The 17,638-nt window shown below is 41.3% G+C and overlaps 2 protein-coding genes across 25 annotated transcripts in view; both read right to left on the minus strand.

Annotated features, from left to right (window-relative positions):
• Window positions 1-237: 237 nt before the first annotated feature.
• Window positions 238-4,308, minus strand: LOC117600195 (solute carrier family 35 member F2). Of its 2 annotated transcripts, none has more exons than XM_034315263.2 (8): window positions 3,884-4,308; window positions 3,294-3,403; window positions 2,999-3,192; window positions 2,111-2,273; window positions 1,881-2,037; window positions 1,605-1,815; window positions 1,335-1,462; window positions 238-900 (listed from the first exon to the last, which is right to left on the minus strand). In XM_034315263.2, the coding sequence occupies exons 1-8, from the start codon at window positions 4,000-4,002 to the stop codon at window positions 693-695; spliced, it is 1,290 nt and encodes a 429-aa protein (XP_034171154.1). In that variant the 5' UTR covers window positions 4,003-4,308; the 3' UTR covers window positions 238-692. The 2 variants fall into 2 exon arrangements, with proteins under 2 accessions (XP_034171154.1, XP_034171155.1); XM_034315264.2 differs by having other exon boundaries at window positions 238-885; window positions 3,884-4,307.
• A 355-nt stretch (window positions 4,309-4,663) lies between these two features.
• The window catches only part of RyR (Ryanodine receptor), a 32,657-nt gene continuing 19,682 nt past the window's right edge, over window positions 4,664-17,638 (minus strand). For 8 of the 23 annotated variants that reach the window (XM_034316026.2, XM_034316021.2, XM_076692735.1 and 5 more), the window contains 28 exons: window positions 16,786-17,604; window positions 16,567-16,721; window positions 16,313-16,484; window positions 15,719-15,996; window positions 15,428-15,648; window positions 15,106-15,196; window positions 14,721-15,037; window positions 14,339-14,642; window positions 14,103-14,256; window positions 13,229-14,020; window positions 12,130-13,148; window positions 11,695-12,066; window positions 11,451-11,563; window positions 10,917-11,010; window positions 10,601-10,846; window positions 9,632-10,043; window positions 9,148-9,552; window positions 8,866-9,082; window positions 7,950-8,808; window positions 7,671-7,873; window positions 7,348-7,591; window positions 6,989-7,276; window positions 6,630-6,916; window positions 6,498-6,558; window positions 6,145-6,423; window positions 5,915-6,071; window positions 5,673-5,838; window positions 4,664-5,600 (listed from right to left, as the gene is read on the minus strand). In XM_034316026.2, coding sequence (XP_034171917.1) covers window positions 5,438-5,600; window positions 5,673-5,838; window positions 5,915-6,071; window positions 6,145-6,423; window positions 6,498-6,558; window positions 6,630-6,916; window positions 6,989-7,276; window positions 7,348-7,591; window positions 7,671-7,873; window positions 7,950-8,808; window positions 8,866-9,082; window positions 9,148-9,552; window positions 9,632-10,043; window positions 10,601-10,846; window positions 10,917-11,010; window positions 11,451-11,563; window positions 11,695-12,066; window positions 12,130-13,148; window positions 13,229-14,020; window positions 14,103-14,256; window positions 14,339-14,642; window positions 14,721-15,037; window positions 15,106-15,196; window positions 15,428-15,648; window positions 15,719-15,996; window positions 16,313-16,484; window positions 16,567-16,721; window positions 16,786-17,604 — 8,888 coding nt within the window. In that variant the 3' untranslated portion in view covers window positions 4,664-5,437. Of the gene's footprint in view, window positions 5,601-5,672; window positions 5,839-5,914; window positions 6,072-6,144; window positions 6,424-6,497; window positions 6,559-6,629; window positions 6,917-6,988; window positions 7,277-7,347; window positions 7,592-7,670; window positions 7,874-7,949; window positions 8,809-8,865; window positions 9,083-9,147; window positions 9,553-9,631; window positions 10,044-10,109; window positions 10,131-10,447; window positions 10,472-10,600; window positions 10,847-10,916; window positions 11,011-11,084; window positions 11,195-11,450; window positions 11,564-11,694; window positions 12,067-12,129; window positions 13,149-13,228; window positions 14,021-14,102; window positions 14,278-14,338; window positions 14,643-14,720; window positions 15,038-15,105; window positions 15,197-15,338; window positions 15,363-15,427; window positions 15,649-15,718; window positions 15,997-16,083; window positions 16,105-16,312; window positions 16,485-16,566; window positions 16,722-16,785; window positions 17,605-17,638 lie in introns of all 23 variants that reach the window. The other 15 variants (XM_034316025.2, XM_034316023.2, XM_034316015.2 and 12 more) reach the window with 10 other exon arrangements.

The following is a 17,638-nucleotide window of genomic DNA, read 5'->3' on the forward strand; positions in this document are numbered from 1 at the left end:
GTGTAATTAAAAACTGTATACACAGACCAAAAATTTAGTTCCTCATTTTTTCTGTAGAACGCAGTTCATTCGTTTTCTGCGCTCGACCGCGCGGTACGTTTTGAAAATTAACACTATACCGACAAGCCATGTAATGATGTAACAATTAAGAAAACAATTGCATTTGATTTGTCGTTCGTTTATTATTTGTTTTCAAAACAATATACATAATACTTAAAAATGATTTTTTAACCCGTATGTGGAAAATATAATGTAAATTCAATACAATACACACAGAAAGAAAACAAAACTGATGAATCATAAAAATAATCGTCGATTCTTAGTTAACGTCCTTCGATACTTAAATCTAGCAACAATAAGTTGTACTGTATTGTAACTTACAGAGTATGTTGAGCAACAAGGATTTATAATACTTATAGTTCGATAAACATTTAAATGAACAACGAAGATTGCATTCATACACCACCGATTGATATTAAAACGGCGAATTTCTTAGAAAAACGACCGATTATTACAAACTTAGTTCGACGAAGATATTTTTTATTCTTACTTCTATAACATTGTATAAACCGAAAGTACATTTTCGTATTTGTCGATTGGAAATTTTCGTGTATAAATCTCTTAAAAAGAGCGTATTTGTAGTAAATTTACGTTTTCTACACGTTCCGATGCGTTTCCTTCGCGATATCCCTTTAATCGTAATAACTTCCGTAAAAAGAGGTGAAGGCCGTGTCTGAGCTAACGCTCGGTGGTAAACTGGTCGCATCCATTGTTTCCTTTTCGCTGCCAAGGGTCGAAGCCCTTACATCTAGGGTGCCACTCACCCCAGACATTCCTGAACTGGTCGCCAACTCCACTTCTCCGACGTCAGGATGTGACATGTGTCTTAAAATGACGTCACTTTAATTCATGATCGATCGTTTGTTAACTTTCTGTCACTAGCGTGGGAGTAATTTAATTAGAGAACATTATTTCTGAACTATTCAGGCAATTTCGTACAAAAATATGAATGGTGATTCATATCTGAATTTCTAAGGAAACTTATTTCGGGAAATAGTCGTTGAAAACGACTGTCATTATAGTAGGTATATAATGGAGTGAATGAAGCTTTTGATAGAATTAAAAAGGCGTTTGTTGGAATAAGGAAATCAATAGGTGTAGGTGTTAAGGATACTTCAAGATCAATCGTGTTTTCTTATTCTATTAGTCTCTTCAGGAGATGTTGTGGACGTCTTTGCTCATTGATCTCTCTCCTTGATATTTTAATCCTCAATCACACATACATACGTATACGTTCTCAAAAATATGATAACTTTTCTAAACGTAAATATTACCTGTAATCTGGAGCAGAAGATTCGACGTGTTGTCTTCGGGCGGTCGACGCCATCGGTGTTCTCTTTATCGCGTAGATGTATATACCAGTCATTGTGAGCGTGTAAGAGACGAAATACAATGCGTGAAACTGGAACAAATGGACAAAGTCTTATTACCATACGTACACCTTGTTGATGCAAAGGGTATAGTGCATAAAGCAGGTTTCTATTATTGAACCAGTACAATGGTACGAACAGAATTCTTTCTAGTTTTACAAAAAGTGTTGATACCTTGTATTGATGAATCAGCATGCCGAATAAGACGTTGAAATAATCGGCAGTCAACAGTGCTAGATGCAATGCCGTTGCTCCTGACTCGAACAGTATAACAGGCACCAAAGAAAAGAATACAAACTGCGTGATACAATAAACCACCAAGAACGTGATCACCGGTGCATTGTTCCATTGAAATGTTTCTATCTTCGTGCATTCGAGCACAGCTCTAAAACATTAACATGGAAGTACAGGATTACTGTATCCATCGTTGCTTCTTTGTAAGATACTTACGTTTGCATGGAGCACAGTATAGTACCGAAGAAACCAATCATACCCAGATATTCGATAATATCCACCGTTTTAACGATCAACTCCTGGAGCACGGTGGTTATAGAAAACAACACTGCACCACCGAGACACAGCATGTCTCCAACCAGTTGATTCTTTCCTTCGCGCGGCAAATTAATATATAAAGGGTTAAGAACATGTCAGGATTGTAAAGGATTTTATTATAGAATCACCTGTAGACGCAGGATCTTTATTGTCGTCGATTCCTGCCCAAACCAAACACCCTACACCCATCAGACAAACAGAGACACCGACTATGTGCACCATTCGATATCGCACACCGAGAACCAAGCACGAGAGCCCCAATGCAACTGGTATAGCCACACAATCGAGCAGCTGAAACAAAATTTACAGCATTACTTAAGTACCGGCGGTTCGTTTACGTCGTTAAAATTTCAATACGCCACGAGGTGATTCAATTCAATTGAACGACGAGGTCTATGATGCTGGTATCTCCTTCGATTAAGAATAGTCGACGAGGGTTGAATGTGACGGGTCGAAGACCCGGTGTCCTCCTTTTACCGCCTCTTGTATATTCGATACAATGGTTGTCCCCTGCCATTCACAGCCGCCGCGAATACTACATCGGTTAATTGACGACCGAACCGCGAAAGTTGCGCCAACAGACGCGAATCTATTGTAAGCTGTAACGCTTGCACCCTATTGTATGCACCAAACAAAACTTGTACCACTGATGAACGATAATATAAACGATTTTTATAGAGGAAGTCTTTCTGCATATCTTAAGCTTTCACGTTACAAGAACTGACGTTAAACGTTTCAATTGAAAGTAAATTGAAAAGATGAATGAATAAGTGCTGGAAAATAAGTAACATATAATAATTCTGTACGTCGATTAAAATTTTGGATCTTAAGAAAATGTTCTTCGTAATTAACACGAAATGAAATTTTCTTTTAACCTTTGATTATTTCTGAAGCTTTGAAGTGAGGATAAATTACTAGGCCATCTCGAGTGCACCATGTGAAAAAAATGAAAAACTTCTTTATGCTCTTTGGGAAGACGCAACACTGAAATCTCGTGCGACATCATTAACACATACCTGTATACTAGCCAGGCTTGTGAATTGATGCGAGGATGTTATGAGTGTGCATGCTTCGACGTCAATGAGTGCCAACAGCAAGTATCTCCATCCACGGGCTCTTATGACTGAAATTAGGCCGTTTCCTACACCTCTGCAGGACATCCAGGTTGTGTATACAAGGCACATCATAATGTAATGCGGAAGATTTTGTCCTATTTAGCAGAAAATTATTCTGCTCGTAATACCGTCATCATATTCTCGATCAATCTGTCTACTCGCCGATAAATTATGCGATCGATTATTAATAACTTACCGGTCGGAAGCAAGAGTTGATACGTGGCGTTGATGTGATGATTTACAAGGGTCATGAAGCACAGAACCAGGGACAAAAATTGTCCCATTATTATCACCCTCCATACCGACCTGGGAACAGTTAAATAAACACAAAACCATTGAAATCACAGGTAGTCAAAGATACTATCTTTGTTTATTTGTACCAAATCAATGTTAATTTTCTTTTAATGAGACATAATTTAAAGGAAAAGTTTATAAAAAATTACACATAATTATTAATCCAACAATAGATCGATAGATCACATACATTAAAAAAAAAGAATAAATACAAAGTCATTTTGAAGAAGTCTGAACTGCTTTCGACTAAAGTATTAAATAAATTGATTTTCGATCGAAACGAGGATCGTAAACACGTTGAACAAAGTAAACTCATCATTTTCACGGGCACTAAAGTTACACAAGGAAATTTGTAGTAAACACCCGCCACTTTTATCCCCAGACACCCCCTTCACCCACTCCATCACCGTGCAACCGGTTCAAGGGTGGATCGACGTTTGCTTTTCCTTTCGAAGGTCCTTTTAATTGATCAATCATCCTTTACTCACGTACCATTGTCCGAGCTCAGATATGTAATTTTCGATCTTGTCGCAAACCCCGTTTCTGGGCTGCATCGCCGTATTTTCGCCGCAACGACGATCGCCCGCTGACACTCCCATGCCATGGTGCATTTTCACCCCGAGGCTGTTCAACCACCGGCTCTAGAAGAGGGGCGCTTGCGCGACCTCTTTCCCTCCATCGGTCTTTCACGAGCAGAGACCGCCGTTTTTCCTCTTTACGATGGAAAACGAGGTACACGGCATCGTCTTGTTGCTCTTCCGCTTTTCTCCAGTGGATGGAAGAAGAAAAATCGATGTTCGATAGGGGTAGCGTACTTTGCATTCGACTAGCACAGAAATGAGGGATGGAATTTAAATATACTGCAAGTAGTATCAAATCTAACTAGACAATTGCAAGGATATTCCAAAATAAAAACGATACTTGTATTTGTTTATGATAGTTAAAGCTTTTCATCTTTCAGGGTTTGTGTATTACTTTTACGAAATTTAAAATTTAAAAAGTCTTTTCAAATTTTCTTGTCGATCTCTAAAATATAGAATATTGATTATTGTATCGATTCTCTGGTTGGGCTCGTGTTGAAGATAATCGCGTCATCCTTGGTGAGAGTTGGGTGAGATACCAGTGAATGATAAGGAAGGTGGCATCTCAAAGTAGTTTACTGATAAGAACTTAATCATAGAATGTGTTAGATGGAAGTTGCATTGGAAATTAATTAAGGAGTAATTAATAGTAATTGAGAAGTCCATAACGATAAAAAAAAAAACGACAAAGTAAAGAAGTATGTCTTTCTTTATTCTCAGGTAATCATCTCGTAGAATCGTTATTTACAATGTATTGACATGTTTGATTATATCGCGATTTCAGTCGTCAATGATCATTAAAAAGTTCTCGTCTAATCGTAGAGAACTCCGTGATTCATATAAACTTTAAACATCATCAACTTATTTAACATTTTGCATATCTCAAACATTACGTTAATCAGTTAAATAATTTACGCGCAAATGTGGTCACACGACGTATGAAAAGAAGGCAATCGTAACGTTTATGATTAATGTAGATTTGTGCAGTCGGTTTCCTTTGTCGACGATTAACAACACTTTGCGATTAGATCCTATCTAAAGGAGGAAATAGTCGGTTACACGATATCCAGCCATCCATAAAAAGTTGGAAAAATAGGTTGGAAAAATATTTCGCCAGTCTCTCGGCTTGTTTGCTCGTTCGTATTCGAGCCGAAAGCGTGCGATTCGCGCGATCCATTGTCGTGAAAAATCTCGCGTCTTTAAACTTGGAATAATAATGATAATAAACGTCGAATGTAAAAGGTACACACACACGCGTTCTCTAGTTTCCTTTCTCTATTGACAGATGAACGAGAGTGTAACTTCTTAAACGATTTAATCTGCAAAAATTGTCGAATCGTTCTTAACGTATTCCTCATTGCGCGTAGAAATTGGAGGCTACGATTATCGAAGAGGTATCGGGAAAGGATCCCTTTGGTAATGATCGATTGGTCATCTAGGTACGTGTAAAACGAATGAAAAAGATTTATTTCTTCTTGGCCTCTTCCTCTACCGCTTCGTTCTGCTTGCGGAAACAATCACCGACCGGGAAGAAGTCCCAACACCTTTGCTGATACATGTTCCACACGTACGTTTCTTGACCGGTGTATTCGGTGTCCGGCTTGTTGATCAAGTGCATGAGGAAGAACCTGTGAATAGTTAATCATGATAGTTAATCATTTGGAATGTTTTTAAAAAGGTTGATCCTAACGATAACTCACATATAATTAGCAAGATTATGCTCTTGCTGAACGTGCGTATCAAATCCATGAGGGACTGTGTCGAAGTATTCCTTTCCTAAACCACAGATGAAACAATTGCTCTCCATATTTGTTTTCACGTTCTCGAGCTGGTCTCGAAGTTCACCGAACGCGTCGATAATCAAACCTGAAGCGAAATGACAAATTATAAAAGAAGTTAAGAAAGAGCTGCAAGTCTAGGGTGGAACTTGTTGCAAATTTACCCTGAATGATAGCCAGCAGAATGACGATGACGAAGAAGAAGAATGTGATGTCGAACATGATACGATAGACTTCGTAATCATCGCCGTCAGGTTCACCGATTTCGTCACCGATACCACCACCAGCTCTGACACCTTTGTAAAGATGGAACACGAAGCACTGGAACCGAAACAGATAAAAATTTAATTTTTGATTTCATAGAAGTCTACGACATAATCTTCCTAAGTCATACCGTTAACATGTCATGACACTTCTTGTCCACTTCATCATCCTCTTCTTGAATGTAAAACTTCCTGAAGAAGTTGAAGGCTATCACCGTGTAGATGTACACGACGATCGTCAACAACATCACCGTTAACACCAGTTGTTTGCCGTTGTGTGTGACGGATTGCAAGATCGTCCTCAGCGTTTTGAAACCAACCGCGACGTCCAGCAAGTGAGCAGCGAAGAAGAAGTTGTTATAATTTCCAAGGATAGAGAATATGAAGTACCATAAACTGTACAAAAATGCCTGAAGGAAAACAATACACGGAATTAAACATAGAAGATCTAAAACTTCGTTCACACTGAGATTAGTTTGCTCACGTTATCAGTGATGGTGACCCCAGCTTTCCAAACCTGATACCTCCAGTCGATGTTTACGATACTGAAAGAAAGTGAAATTTTATAAGGCTCACTGAAGTTTTTTCGTAATTAATTAAAAAGTTAATTACTCACAAGTGTATCAAACCAGAACCCTCTTCCTCTTGCTGACTAAACGAAGTCTTCTCCATGCCAAGCAAATTACTGATGTAATCAAAATCGTACGTCTCGCTGTACTTCTGTCTCACTTTCTTCTTAACGAATTTATCCCAATAATTAACGGGGAATGTTTTCGCCGATATCACCATTTTGTCCCAGTGAGCCTTGATGTCGTCTTCTTCCGGTGTCTCAGCAATGTAGAGTCCATCGAATTCTACCCTTCTTGCGATTTCCTTTTCCCGTTTGAAGATTGCCAACGGTACCTAAATCACATTGTTAGTCAGAATGATTAAGGTGTACCTTCATGATATTAATTAAACAATTTTGTGGCATACCTTCAAATGATAGTAAGCGACCAGCATAGCAAGAGAAACGATCGAGTGAAGAGCAGCCATGAGCCTCATAACGTGTGCCATGTAGTAGAAATCTTCTGCAACTTCAACATATTCCAAAGCGTACACGTCTTCCTCTTCTTCAGACTCGTTCTCTCCGCTACCGCTTCCCATTTCCACGCCACTACCATTCCCGGAACCGGATGGCCCTTCGCCAGATATGTCTGCCAATATGTCAGCTATTGCATCACCACTGCCCTCTTCGTCCCCATCGCCAGCCAAAGAAGAAACCTGTGATGAAATAATTGATTATATAACACGAGATAATAATCCATCGTTAGTATGAAGATTGGTAAACCTGCCTTGTAGAACAGCAACATGAAATTGATACAGAAAGCGAGAACTAGAGCCACATATTTCAAGTTGTAGAAATTCCTAGCTAAGAACGATACAATTCGGTGGGTGTATTCGGAAAAGTCGATGGAAGAGCCGGATGGTTCCGTTATCGTTTCCTGTTTCGCTTCAGCTTCGACTGCTGCCATGGCTGCTTGTTGAGCTGCTGCTGCTTCCGCTGCGGCTGCTGCTTGAGCTCTAGCTTGTTCACCACTGTTTAAGAACAAACGAAGATAGTAATTCGGAGTATAAATTGAAATTAGAGAGAAATACATATAATATTTAACCATACCCCAATAAATCGGCCAAAGAAACTGGTGTTTCCGATTCCCCGCCACCTTCGACCCTTGTACCGTCCTCGCCAGTTGCTTCTTCCGGTGTACTCTCACCAGTTTCCTCTATACTCGACTGGGGTGTCGAAGTTGCAGATTCGTGAGGTGCTATTTTTATCTGGCCTCCTTCTTCTTTCGTTATATCCATTCCGAAGGCTTGTACCTGTGCAGAAGTTAAAAAATTACATTTCCTGTTGTCATTTCTCTGCTGATAGTTTTGAGATTTTCACGGTTTATACCTGTAGATTGGATTCATCCGGCGTTGGTGGTAAAGCAGGTAAATGTCTGGACGGTTTCTCTTCCTCTTCCTTCACCTCGACGACAGGCTCTTCCACGTGTGGTCCCTTCATCAACGCCAGTAACAATCTCATGAAGTAGCTGATCACACAACCAACACCGAATCCAGAATAGTAGAAAGAGTAGAATATCATTTTGAAAAAGCCAATGAAGAGTTCCAAGAAAGTCATCTGTTGCATCTCTGCGATCTTGTTCTTGATGTTGCTGGGAGAGAATATAGAGAAGAAGAAGTATATACCGTCCTTGAAGGTCTGAATGCCTCTTCTGATGGGATCCTTGTTCCTTTCTTCATCGTCTTCTGACATGTACGTGTAAGAGGATTCTCTCGCTTTTCCGATTCCACCACTCTCTTCAACAGCCATCAATGCACTAGCGTGTTGCATCTCAAAGATGGCATCTTCACAGAAGTTAATGAACGTTTCCAATTTTTCTTTCTCGCCAGCTTCCACCACAGTGTTGTAGAAGTAGGTCCTCTTCGATTCTTTGATTTGAGGCTTTTCCCATTGTTCGATGTTGGACTCTTTGATCTCGAAGTACACTCTCTCGATCTTCTTGTTTCCACCGAGAATCTCGATCCTACCAAGGAACGGTTCGAAGTAGTTCAGTACAGAGCCAGCTGTCTCGAGGAACCTAGCCAGTCTGGGTTCATTCGGCATGTGTTCAGACAGATTGGTGAGTAGAACAGCAAGATTGAAGCCGATTTCTTTTGCTGGCTCGTGGAAACGATCCATGAACGCAACGTAGTCGATCTTCCCGTCGTGATTCGTCTCGCAACAAGCCAACAGAAACTCAATCTCCTCGCTGAAAACATTTTTTGTTATGATTCTTAAATAAGAAAATAGAATTCAAGATACTTACTCGGTGTAACTCTTCTGTTGCTCCATTTTCTCTTTGAAATCCTTCGGATACACCCAACCATCGCTGTTCAGATCCACCTCTAAGAAACTAGGCGACGACACGAGGTCCTTCAATTTCAAGAACATGTCGAAATACTTCAGGATCAGCTCGACATTGCCCGCAGACTCCACCAAAGTGTCCACCATCTGTTTTCCAATGGTTCCATTCACAACGTTACCTGCAATGACAAAAATAATGATGAAACACCGTTCAAAATGATTTCATTAATTTGAAATATCATACCTTCAAGCATGGAAAGCATCATGGTGATCATGTCTTTCTGAAGATTCAGCAGTTCCTTCAGGAGGTCCACTTGGCTCGAATGTTTCGATAATTTGTCTTGCATATGAGAAAACAAGAAGAGGAATCCACCGACTGCGTCCCATAATCGAGAATGTGCGAGTGCCTGTTGATTCTGTGCGCAAGGACCTTGAATAACTTCAGTAAGGGTGTTAAAGACTTGACTGGCAACGCCTATGGCTTTGAAGAAATTCGCTTTTCCGGCTGGGTCGATGAGTTCCTTGCTGGAGTAGTGCCAGTAGAAATCCATGATGGATTCTTGAAGTCGTAACAGATAATCGACGGTGCAGATGACCACGTTCACTGTTGTTGTGTTACCAGCTTGGGTTCTAAGATAATTCTGCCAGTCTATAAAAAATAATAGCACATTCGTTACATTCTTTTATCCTACATAATTTTGTTTGATAATTTAAAGAGATGAACGTACCTAGATTGTGACCCTCGCATGTAAGTTGGATGAATCTGAACAATGCACAGGTGAACTCTGCGTCGTGCATGTTCTTCTCTCCAGCAGCACCCTCGGAACCAACTCCAAGACCTTCCGCTTTCGTGTTCCTTTCAAACGCATCCAAATCCAACACGCTGCAAGAGTTCATTAGACCAGCGATGGAAGTGAAGAAACCCACGTCCTTCTTCTCCTTCAAGTGGTTCAGCATTCCTCGTTGAATCTCTATGTTACCACCACGCAAAATGGAAATCCCTAATTCCAAGGTCTTCATCACCATCTCGCTGGGTAGACCTTTGCAGGCTGATATATGAAGCAGTACCATCTCAGCCACCCCTCGGTTCGCAAGACGAGCTTGATGGAACAGAAGCTTTTGCTTCTCCATTTCTTGTTCCTGCACGAATATCAGTAAATCATTAAAAATCCAATTTATTAAAAATTTAAAGATTTCAAGCCTTACCATCAGTTTATGCATCGGTCGCTTTAGGTAAGCATTTAAAAAAAAGGACACCAAAGAATCTGTTAGTGACATTCAAATGGTTTATGAATAATTATTGTTGAGTATATGTAATGGGATGGAATTGCAATTAATCTTGAAAAGTGATGAGGGATACGGCCACCTTCGATGCAAGCATATGTACAAGTTTCACACGTACGTGTGTTTAATTACAGGGTAAACTTTGGTAAAGGTAAACTATTGTCCTACGATGATATGCTAGGTTTGTCGATTTACTTTGCATTTGGCATCAGCATAACAAGTATAGAAGCAATTGAATTTCCGCAAACGGCTGTTCTTACCATAAGTGGCTTATAGCCCCGCTTCTACAGGGTTAGTACGCGAGAAAAACATACGAAATTGTTAAGAAGAATATCAACTGGTTCAACTGATAGTTTCAAGAGTTTCGTCAGTAGAAGGTTCAAGTTTATCCTAAGAATATCGTGAACACTTACGTGGATCGAGGCACCTCCTTCTTCTTCGCCACCTCCACCTTCGTCCTCGCCTTCTTCTTCTTCCTCTCCGCAAGACTTTGATATAATTCGGGCGTAACTCATGTACAATGGATCTTCTTGAAGAGCACCGGACCGTTCGGTCATGGCACCGCGACAGAACGTTGTTACCAGTTGCGTGAGCGGATCTGGTTTACTCTCGTCCTCGTCTTTGTCCATCTTCTTCAATTCCGCGTCTTCGAATGATTGCTTGAAAGCAATAGAGATACATTGAGTATCTCGAAAGTCATTCATAAATAGTTGTAGTTTAAATGTTTACCGTAAGGTCTTCAATCATCACTTCTTGACCAACATTCTCGTCCTGCAACCAGAGCTCGTAGTACGTTCGCGCAAAGATGTTTATAGCCCGATGCCTGAAACGAAATTTAAGCTTCAATGTTGTCCATCCTTCGCGATATATGATCATGCAATTAAACCATCACTTTACCTTCGTAATTTGTAAAGTGGTTCGCTACGTAGACATGCAATCGCTGCTCTTTTTCTCGCTGCACACAACACGCGCTTCCATCCACCGTGAGATGGTGGAGGTTTTGTTGCCTTTTAGCAGCATGCACACACAACTATCCTTGTTAGATCACTAACAAATAACTACAAATAGCATCAACGCTAATTAACGGTTAGTGTTTGTCACTTTTACACAAGCCGTTACACAGTGAACATCAAAATCATCGAGATAAATGGTTATCGGTTCGTTGGTAATTATGAACGTAACGAAAAGTGAACCAGAATGAATTATGATAGTGTACACAAGAAAACTGTAAGGAACAAACTCAAGAAACTGAAAAAAGGATACCTGGGCAGGGAATGTAGGGAAGTTTGACGGAAACAAGCAATCACGGCTCGTTTACGTTGTATCGATACCACGGATCGATATTGACCCTTGCTCTGCTGTTGCGGATGATCTATCTACTCGAAAACATAGAATCGTTAAATGAATCGAACTCATTGTATCTAGAAATTATTCGAACTATCCAAGAAAGAATGATCACAATATGTATACGCGAAGTAATCATCATTGATAATCATTTTCCACTTACCATGTGTAAACCGTAGAGAACTTTAGCCATGTCGGTGATCCTTGCAACGACATCCTCTAACTGTTGTGCTTTCACTGGTTCCATCGAGTCTTTCTTCTGACCTAACTTGGAATACAGATAATGCTGCCAGGACATTTCGTCAGCTGGGTCGATCTTGTCTGGCAGTGTTAACTGGGTCTTGGCGAATTCAGCAATCTCGTACTCCGGCATCTTCTTCAAGAATCTGTCCTTGCAATGTTGTACCAGTTCCTGTTCACGACCAGCGAACAAATTCAGACCAACTGGTAACAGTCTCTTCAGACAGGCTACCATCAACGATGCCTGCACTTCTTTGTCTTTGTCCCTCTTCTTGTCGCGATGTTTCTTCTTTTTCTGTGGATCAGAATATTTTAAGGAATGCTCTCTAAACATAAATGGCTACCATTCGTTACTAACCTTGCCTCCTCCAGAAGGTGCGGTTCCATCCGAAATGGTGGTAGGTCTCCTAGTCGCTGTAGGCATGATCAGCACCATGTTATCAATCTCGTTCGCTGATATGAAATTCTGTTCCTCGCGCAAAAAGTACTGTGATTTAGACCAGATATTAAATATCGCGGCCACGTGGTTGTAAAGATCCTCCGCTTCAGGAATGTTGTTTCTGAGCCAATGATTCCTCTGCAGATCAACATACTTGATCAACAGAGGATAGAACGAGTAAATATCGCGAACCAAAAGTTGCCAGTCCTCTTGAATCTGTGCTTCAACTTGTGACGTGTCATCGGTCGACGATTTAATGAAACCACGAAGGGACTCTTCTTTGTGGAACATATTATCCGTACGTTTTCTAACTCGTTCAGCAAGTGGCAAGAAAGGATCTTTCAATAACTCTTCCGAAGAGTTGATGATGATCTGTTGGGTGTAGGCAGCGATACGAGTCATCCAGGGAGCATTCTCGTTGCCGATGTTCTTCTTGATCAATTTGAGAACATTTTTCAATAGCTGGTTCATGTGATCGCTAGTGACCATGCTAACGTAAGTTCCCTCGGTTGGATTTACGTTGTCTGGACCTTGAGCCCACCAGAAGGGCAAATAGGAGCAAAGTAGAGGAAGAATCACGTCAACTACGTGAGGAAGATCGTTGTAGGTTTTGTCGGATTCCACAAACTGGTCGACCTCTGTTAGAATCGTCTCCAGGGTGGGCATGCTCGACTCCATCTTCGTCATGATATCCTGCGCCTCCAAGGAATGATCAGCGATTCGATTTAGAAGAGAAAACTGATTGTGTTTGTTCAAATGAGGCTCCAGAAAGGCCACTGGGAAGCAGCTGGAGAAAGCACCGAGACAAGAGCCTAAGTTAGGCTTGTTACGCTCGATCTCTGTCTTCAAGTACTTTCTGTCGTGCGTCAGGGAAGAGTCTACACCGAGAGTGTACAGAGACGCCAGCATCTTGTACGATGCCACTTGAATTTCGTCCACTGTTAAAAGAAAAGTAGACGAATTAACTCTTGTCTATCATGGATGATAAATAAATCCAGTTTGATAACTGTTTACTTACGCAACAAGTCACTGCCGTACTCGCAAGCAGCCAGATGATCAAACATGGCTGTGAGTACTGGTAAAACGACGCTGTTGATGTACGACAAGGACGTCGAAGTTTTCAAATGGGTACCTCTCAGATGGCTGTATTTTCCCTCTTGAAGATTCAGGATCGTGTGTCCCAGATCGTCCGCGGTGTTGTTGAAGAAGGTCAGCATAGAGGTTCTAATGAACTCGGGACAATTCTTTACCAAACTCTTCGCGTCTATGCCCTTGACCAAGACTTGAAGACATCTGACAGTGATCCTGACGTCTGGTCCGAAAGCGGCCAACCTGGATCTTAAGAGACTAGCCAATTTGCAGAACAGAGCTGCTACCATTTCCTTCTCCTTCAACGACGCAGCACCGACGTTGTTCGTGGCTGTGGCCACGGCGATGAAGTAATTCCTATGCGTGCTGAAGTACTTCTCCATCAACGGTAGCACGACTTTGCTGAAGAACTTGATGTCTCGCGTGGACGTCTTGAAGCTGTTCCTTCGGCTGAACGTGTCGGATGGTTTCAACAGCTTCATGTTGATGGTAGCCTTGTCCAAGTAGGCTATCAGTTTCTCCAGTAACGAATAGGCGAACCGTAATTCCACTGACGCTCCAGCTGTGGCAACTTCAGATTCCCCTCCTCGATTCGGCTTGTGGAGCTTGTAACCTTGATACTGTAGATACTTGAGGAATTCCTGAGAACGTTCCCGGTCCTTTCGTTTCTCCTTGTCAGTCAGCAAATCGTATGGTACCAATTGAGGATGAATGCCACCACCTGTTGACGACATAAATTGCTCAATTCCAATTTGTTCTGTTAATTTTAAGATACGGGGTTAATTTGCTCGATTAACACGAACCACAAGTTATGAGCTCTTCTTTCTTCTTCTTCGCCCATATATCATGTGCATTGTCCGCCAAACGTTCGGCCATGTTCTGCATTTCTCTGCTGAGCGTCAGGTTGGTCATGTCCACCGGATGAGGATTGTAGTTGAACGGATTTCCCGAATCACTCTGAAACATTGTGGCAACAACCTAGTCCACAAGCTAGTGAACTGTAAAAATCATCTACACTTGCTTTCTTCTACATATTTACCTGACTTTTCGATGATCTCCTCATGGAACTACGATTCGTAGAAGATACATCCACTTCCGCGTGTTCGACGCTCCATCCTATAGCCAACAAAGCTTTCAAACTCTCTCTAACCGGTTCCTTATAACGTTCTCTCTCATAATCGTTCAGCATATTATAAGGTTTCAATCTGGGATGAGTCTTATTGATTTCAGACCATTGTTCCCCATAAGTCCAACCATTCTCTTGTTTACGACTGGCCCAAGCATCGTGATAATGTTCCGAGAACTTTTGTACTATCTGATTTAGATCGTTATTGAGAACCACACTACATAAAATATTTAAAAAATCATTAATTTCTAGAAATTTAAATTATTTTTCATTTGGTTCCAGGAAGTTGTAATACCTCGAGGTGTTGATTGGCTGAGGATTGTAAGGACCATCAGGCGACTGCGTGGATGCTGATTTACTTCCGTACCATTCGTCGTCATAGTTTTTGGACAACGAGTAATCAGGTGGCAGGGCACAACCGATGGCTGTGAGACAAGGTAAGGCTTTTCCGAATAATTCTGGATCGTAATCCATCTTGGACAACGAGTCGAATATGTTGCTGAAGAGCACCATGGTTAGACGTTTCTCTTCGTCGCTCGATGCACCGTATGCTCCTTGTCCACCGGTTGACCCATAATATTTAGCGCACCGATCGTAGTGCAGGGTCAACAACTATTATAGAAAATCATGATTCATCTCCATTTCGTAAAAGGAAAGTTTTATTCAGTCAAATTACTTACTCTGAGAGCGACGGTCGTGTATTCAGACAGTTTGGACACGTCTACGGTCAACTTTCGAAGCAGTTTCAACAGCATGCTTGGTTGCATTTGGCTAAACAGAAAATTAGATTAAAGAACAATTATTTATTCGGATGAAACGTGAATTATTCTGAAAGCAATTTTTACTACGATTTTTACTGCGATTTATTAAGAGGCGAGAATTAGCGGTTTAAGGTAGTGGTAATAAGACTTACGAGACATTTAACTCGTGGACGTCTCTTGTTAAGCAACAAAACGATTCCGTTAATCATCTTATCGATACGTTGTGAACAATCGTGCTTACCTGGTCAATGCCACGAGGAAGTCCGATACGGCTTCACGTTGACCTTTCGTCAGCATCCTGTTCTTGCTCAATCTGTAGACAGTGTGCAGTGTGGCATCGAGGAGGCTAGCGTAATTATCTGCCTCGTTATAAAACTTGGAATGCTTGATCAGTAGAGGTAGAATACTGTTTCCAATGTAACGGTTCATCGCCAATGCCATGTCAGACTCGTAGCCATCGTTCTGAATCGAAAATCGAAATTTAAAATTTATGATTCCATTCGTGTCTAAATGTTAATTTTCATCGACGTACTCTGTCGAGCATGGTGGCAGCTCTAAGATCAGGCAAGAAAGCTTCCTCGAGTATTTTGAAGAACAGCTCCCTCGTTTCGATGCCATAAACGCGTTCCAGAAACAGTACGACGCTTTGCTTGTGCCCCGGGATTAAACCCGATGGCATATCGCTTTTTGGTTTCTCTTCACCAGCTGCTGGGTTCAACAGAGTGAATCTCAACGATAAAACACCCTGTAGATCATCCAATGGTACCAGGGATCGTAAAATGGCCCTCGCTCGTAGAGACTCGTTCTTCCCTGATAAACATATTTCATTTGAACTTTACGAGTTCATGAAATTCTTACAATTACATAGAAAGGATAGTTTCATTTCGTGTATATTACCAACGGATTCTGTAGAAGCCTCTGTTGCTCGTCAAAAAATAAACACTCTTATTAGATAAATCGTGTTCTCTTTGAATTACGATTTACTGTGGAATTATGAAGTGCTTTGACTATGAAAATGTTCGTGTTTGCTTCGTTCGTTTAGATAACAAAGTGAGTCTTTTTTATCGAGCGATGGTATTCGCGAAGAAGAAGTGAAATCGTGATTGATAGTGCCGATGACACTTACCTTGTTCGATGACAGAAGAATCCGGAGCGCAACGGCCTAAGAGATCGACCAAAGTACAATAGAAGTTCAGGATCGCAGCTCCTGTGTCTATGTAGTCTTCGTCGTCGTCTGATTCTGGAAGGGGATGCTCGAATTGCATCACGCTCGTTGTGCCCTCGGCTTCGTCGTGTACCTATTTTATAAATTAAGTTGACGGAAGACTGAGTACTATCCTGCAATGTAGGGTTGAAAATTTCTATATGTATAGATCTTACTTGTCGTCGGTCAGCAATGCGTTCAGACATTTTATTGGCGTCTATAATGGCCCTCAACAACCCTTCACCTTCGCCCCGAAGTGCAGGTCCCAAACATTCCGGTCTTCTGATCAGTAAACGTATCACCAGGTTGGCATTTTCTTCCACACTTTCACCTAAAAAATCATCCACCAATCGTTAACACTCGAAACTCTTACAAACTTTTACCGAAAAACTTACCGTTCACCCACACGCAGAATCTTAAAAAGTCCAAGTATCGTTCACCTTCCACTGGGTCCCATCCCAGATCAGGATAACCTTTCTCCACCAGTTCAGAATTCGATTGCAAACCACAACGAGACAGATAGATGGCAATCTTTTCGAGATAGTGTTCTCTGAGAGCCAAAGCTAGTTCTGTGTTCTCCATAAGAGACGAATAAGCCACGTCCAATGGCGTCGAGCCCCTCAAAGATGGTCTTGACAACAAGATGTTACTGTTCTCCAGTAGGAAGTCGAAGTGATCGAACATGGCCTTCTGATTCTGTCTGGATGTACGACAGAAGTAGCACAGGAATCTACAGCAGGCTACAACCATCTCGTGAGATGTATCCTTTTCTTTCGAAGCTGGTTCGCCTTCTGTTGTTTGAGGCTGAGTTTGAGCATCAGATTGTGCCTGTGCTCGTCTACCTAAGGTGTTCATCATGATCGCCATCACATTTTCATGAATTCTTAGGACTCTGATTAAATCTGGATGCTGGAAGAACGTATGATTGTTCACCAGCTTCCAGAGTCGTTCTCTGACTAGTTCCTCCTCTTCTTGAGACATTTGCACGGGTAGTAAAGCACGAATCTGGCTCAAACCGACCCACATCAGGGCGACATCGTCCCTTGTCTTGCTGTTAATCACATAAGTCTTTTCTAAGGCTCTAATTAACTCGCCAACGGTATCATATTGACGAACTAAGAGGCTAAACATCTCTCGGACCAACTTTGGTGTCTCGATTTGTGATTCTTCAGCCCAGCTGACGATTGTTTTTATCAGCACCTTACGGAACACCTCTGCGAAATAGAAAAACATTTTGCTGATCTAGGT

This window comes from Osmia lignaria, chromosome 15 (genome assembly GCF_051020975.1).
Source record: "Osmia lignaria lignaria isolate PbOS001 chromosome 15, iyOsmLign1, whole genome shotgun sequence".
Classification (NCBI taxonomy): domain Eukaryota; kingdom Metazoa; phylum Arthropoda; class Insecta; order Hymenoptera; family Megachilidae; genus Osmia; species Osmia lignaria.

What these genes read in the sequence shown, in the direction of transcription:
- LOC117600195 (XM_034315263.2), bottom strand. Translation starts at nt 4,002, where the DNA reads ATGCACCATGGCATGGGAGTGTCAGCGGGCGATCGTCGTTGCGGCGAA. An exon ending in TCAACTCTTGCTTCCGACCG is followed by an intron (nt 3,193 to 3,293) that starts GTAAGTTATTAA and finishes TCTGCTAAATAG; the next exon opens with GACAAAATCTTCCGCATTAC. An exon ending in CAAGCCTGGCTAGTATACAG is followed by an intron (nt 2,274 to 2,998) that starts GTATGTGTTAAT and finishes ATTTTGTTTCAG; the next exon opens with CTGCTCGATTGTGTGGCTAT.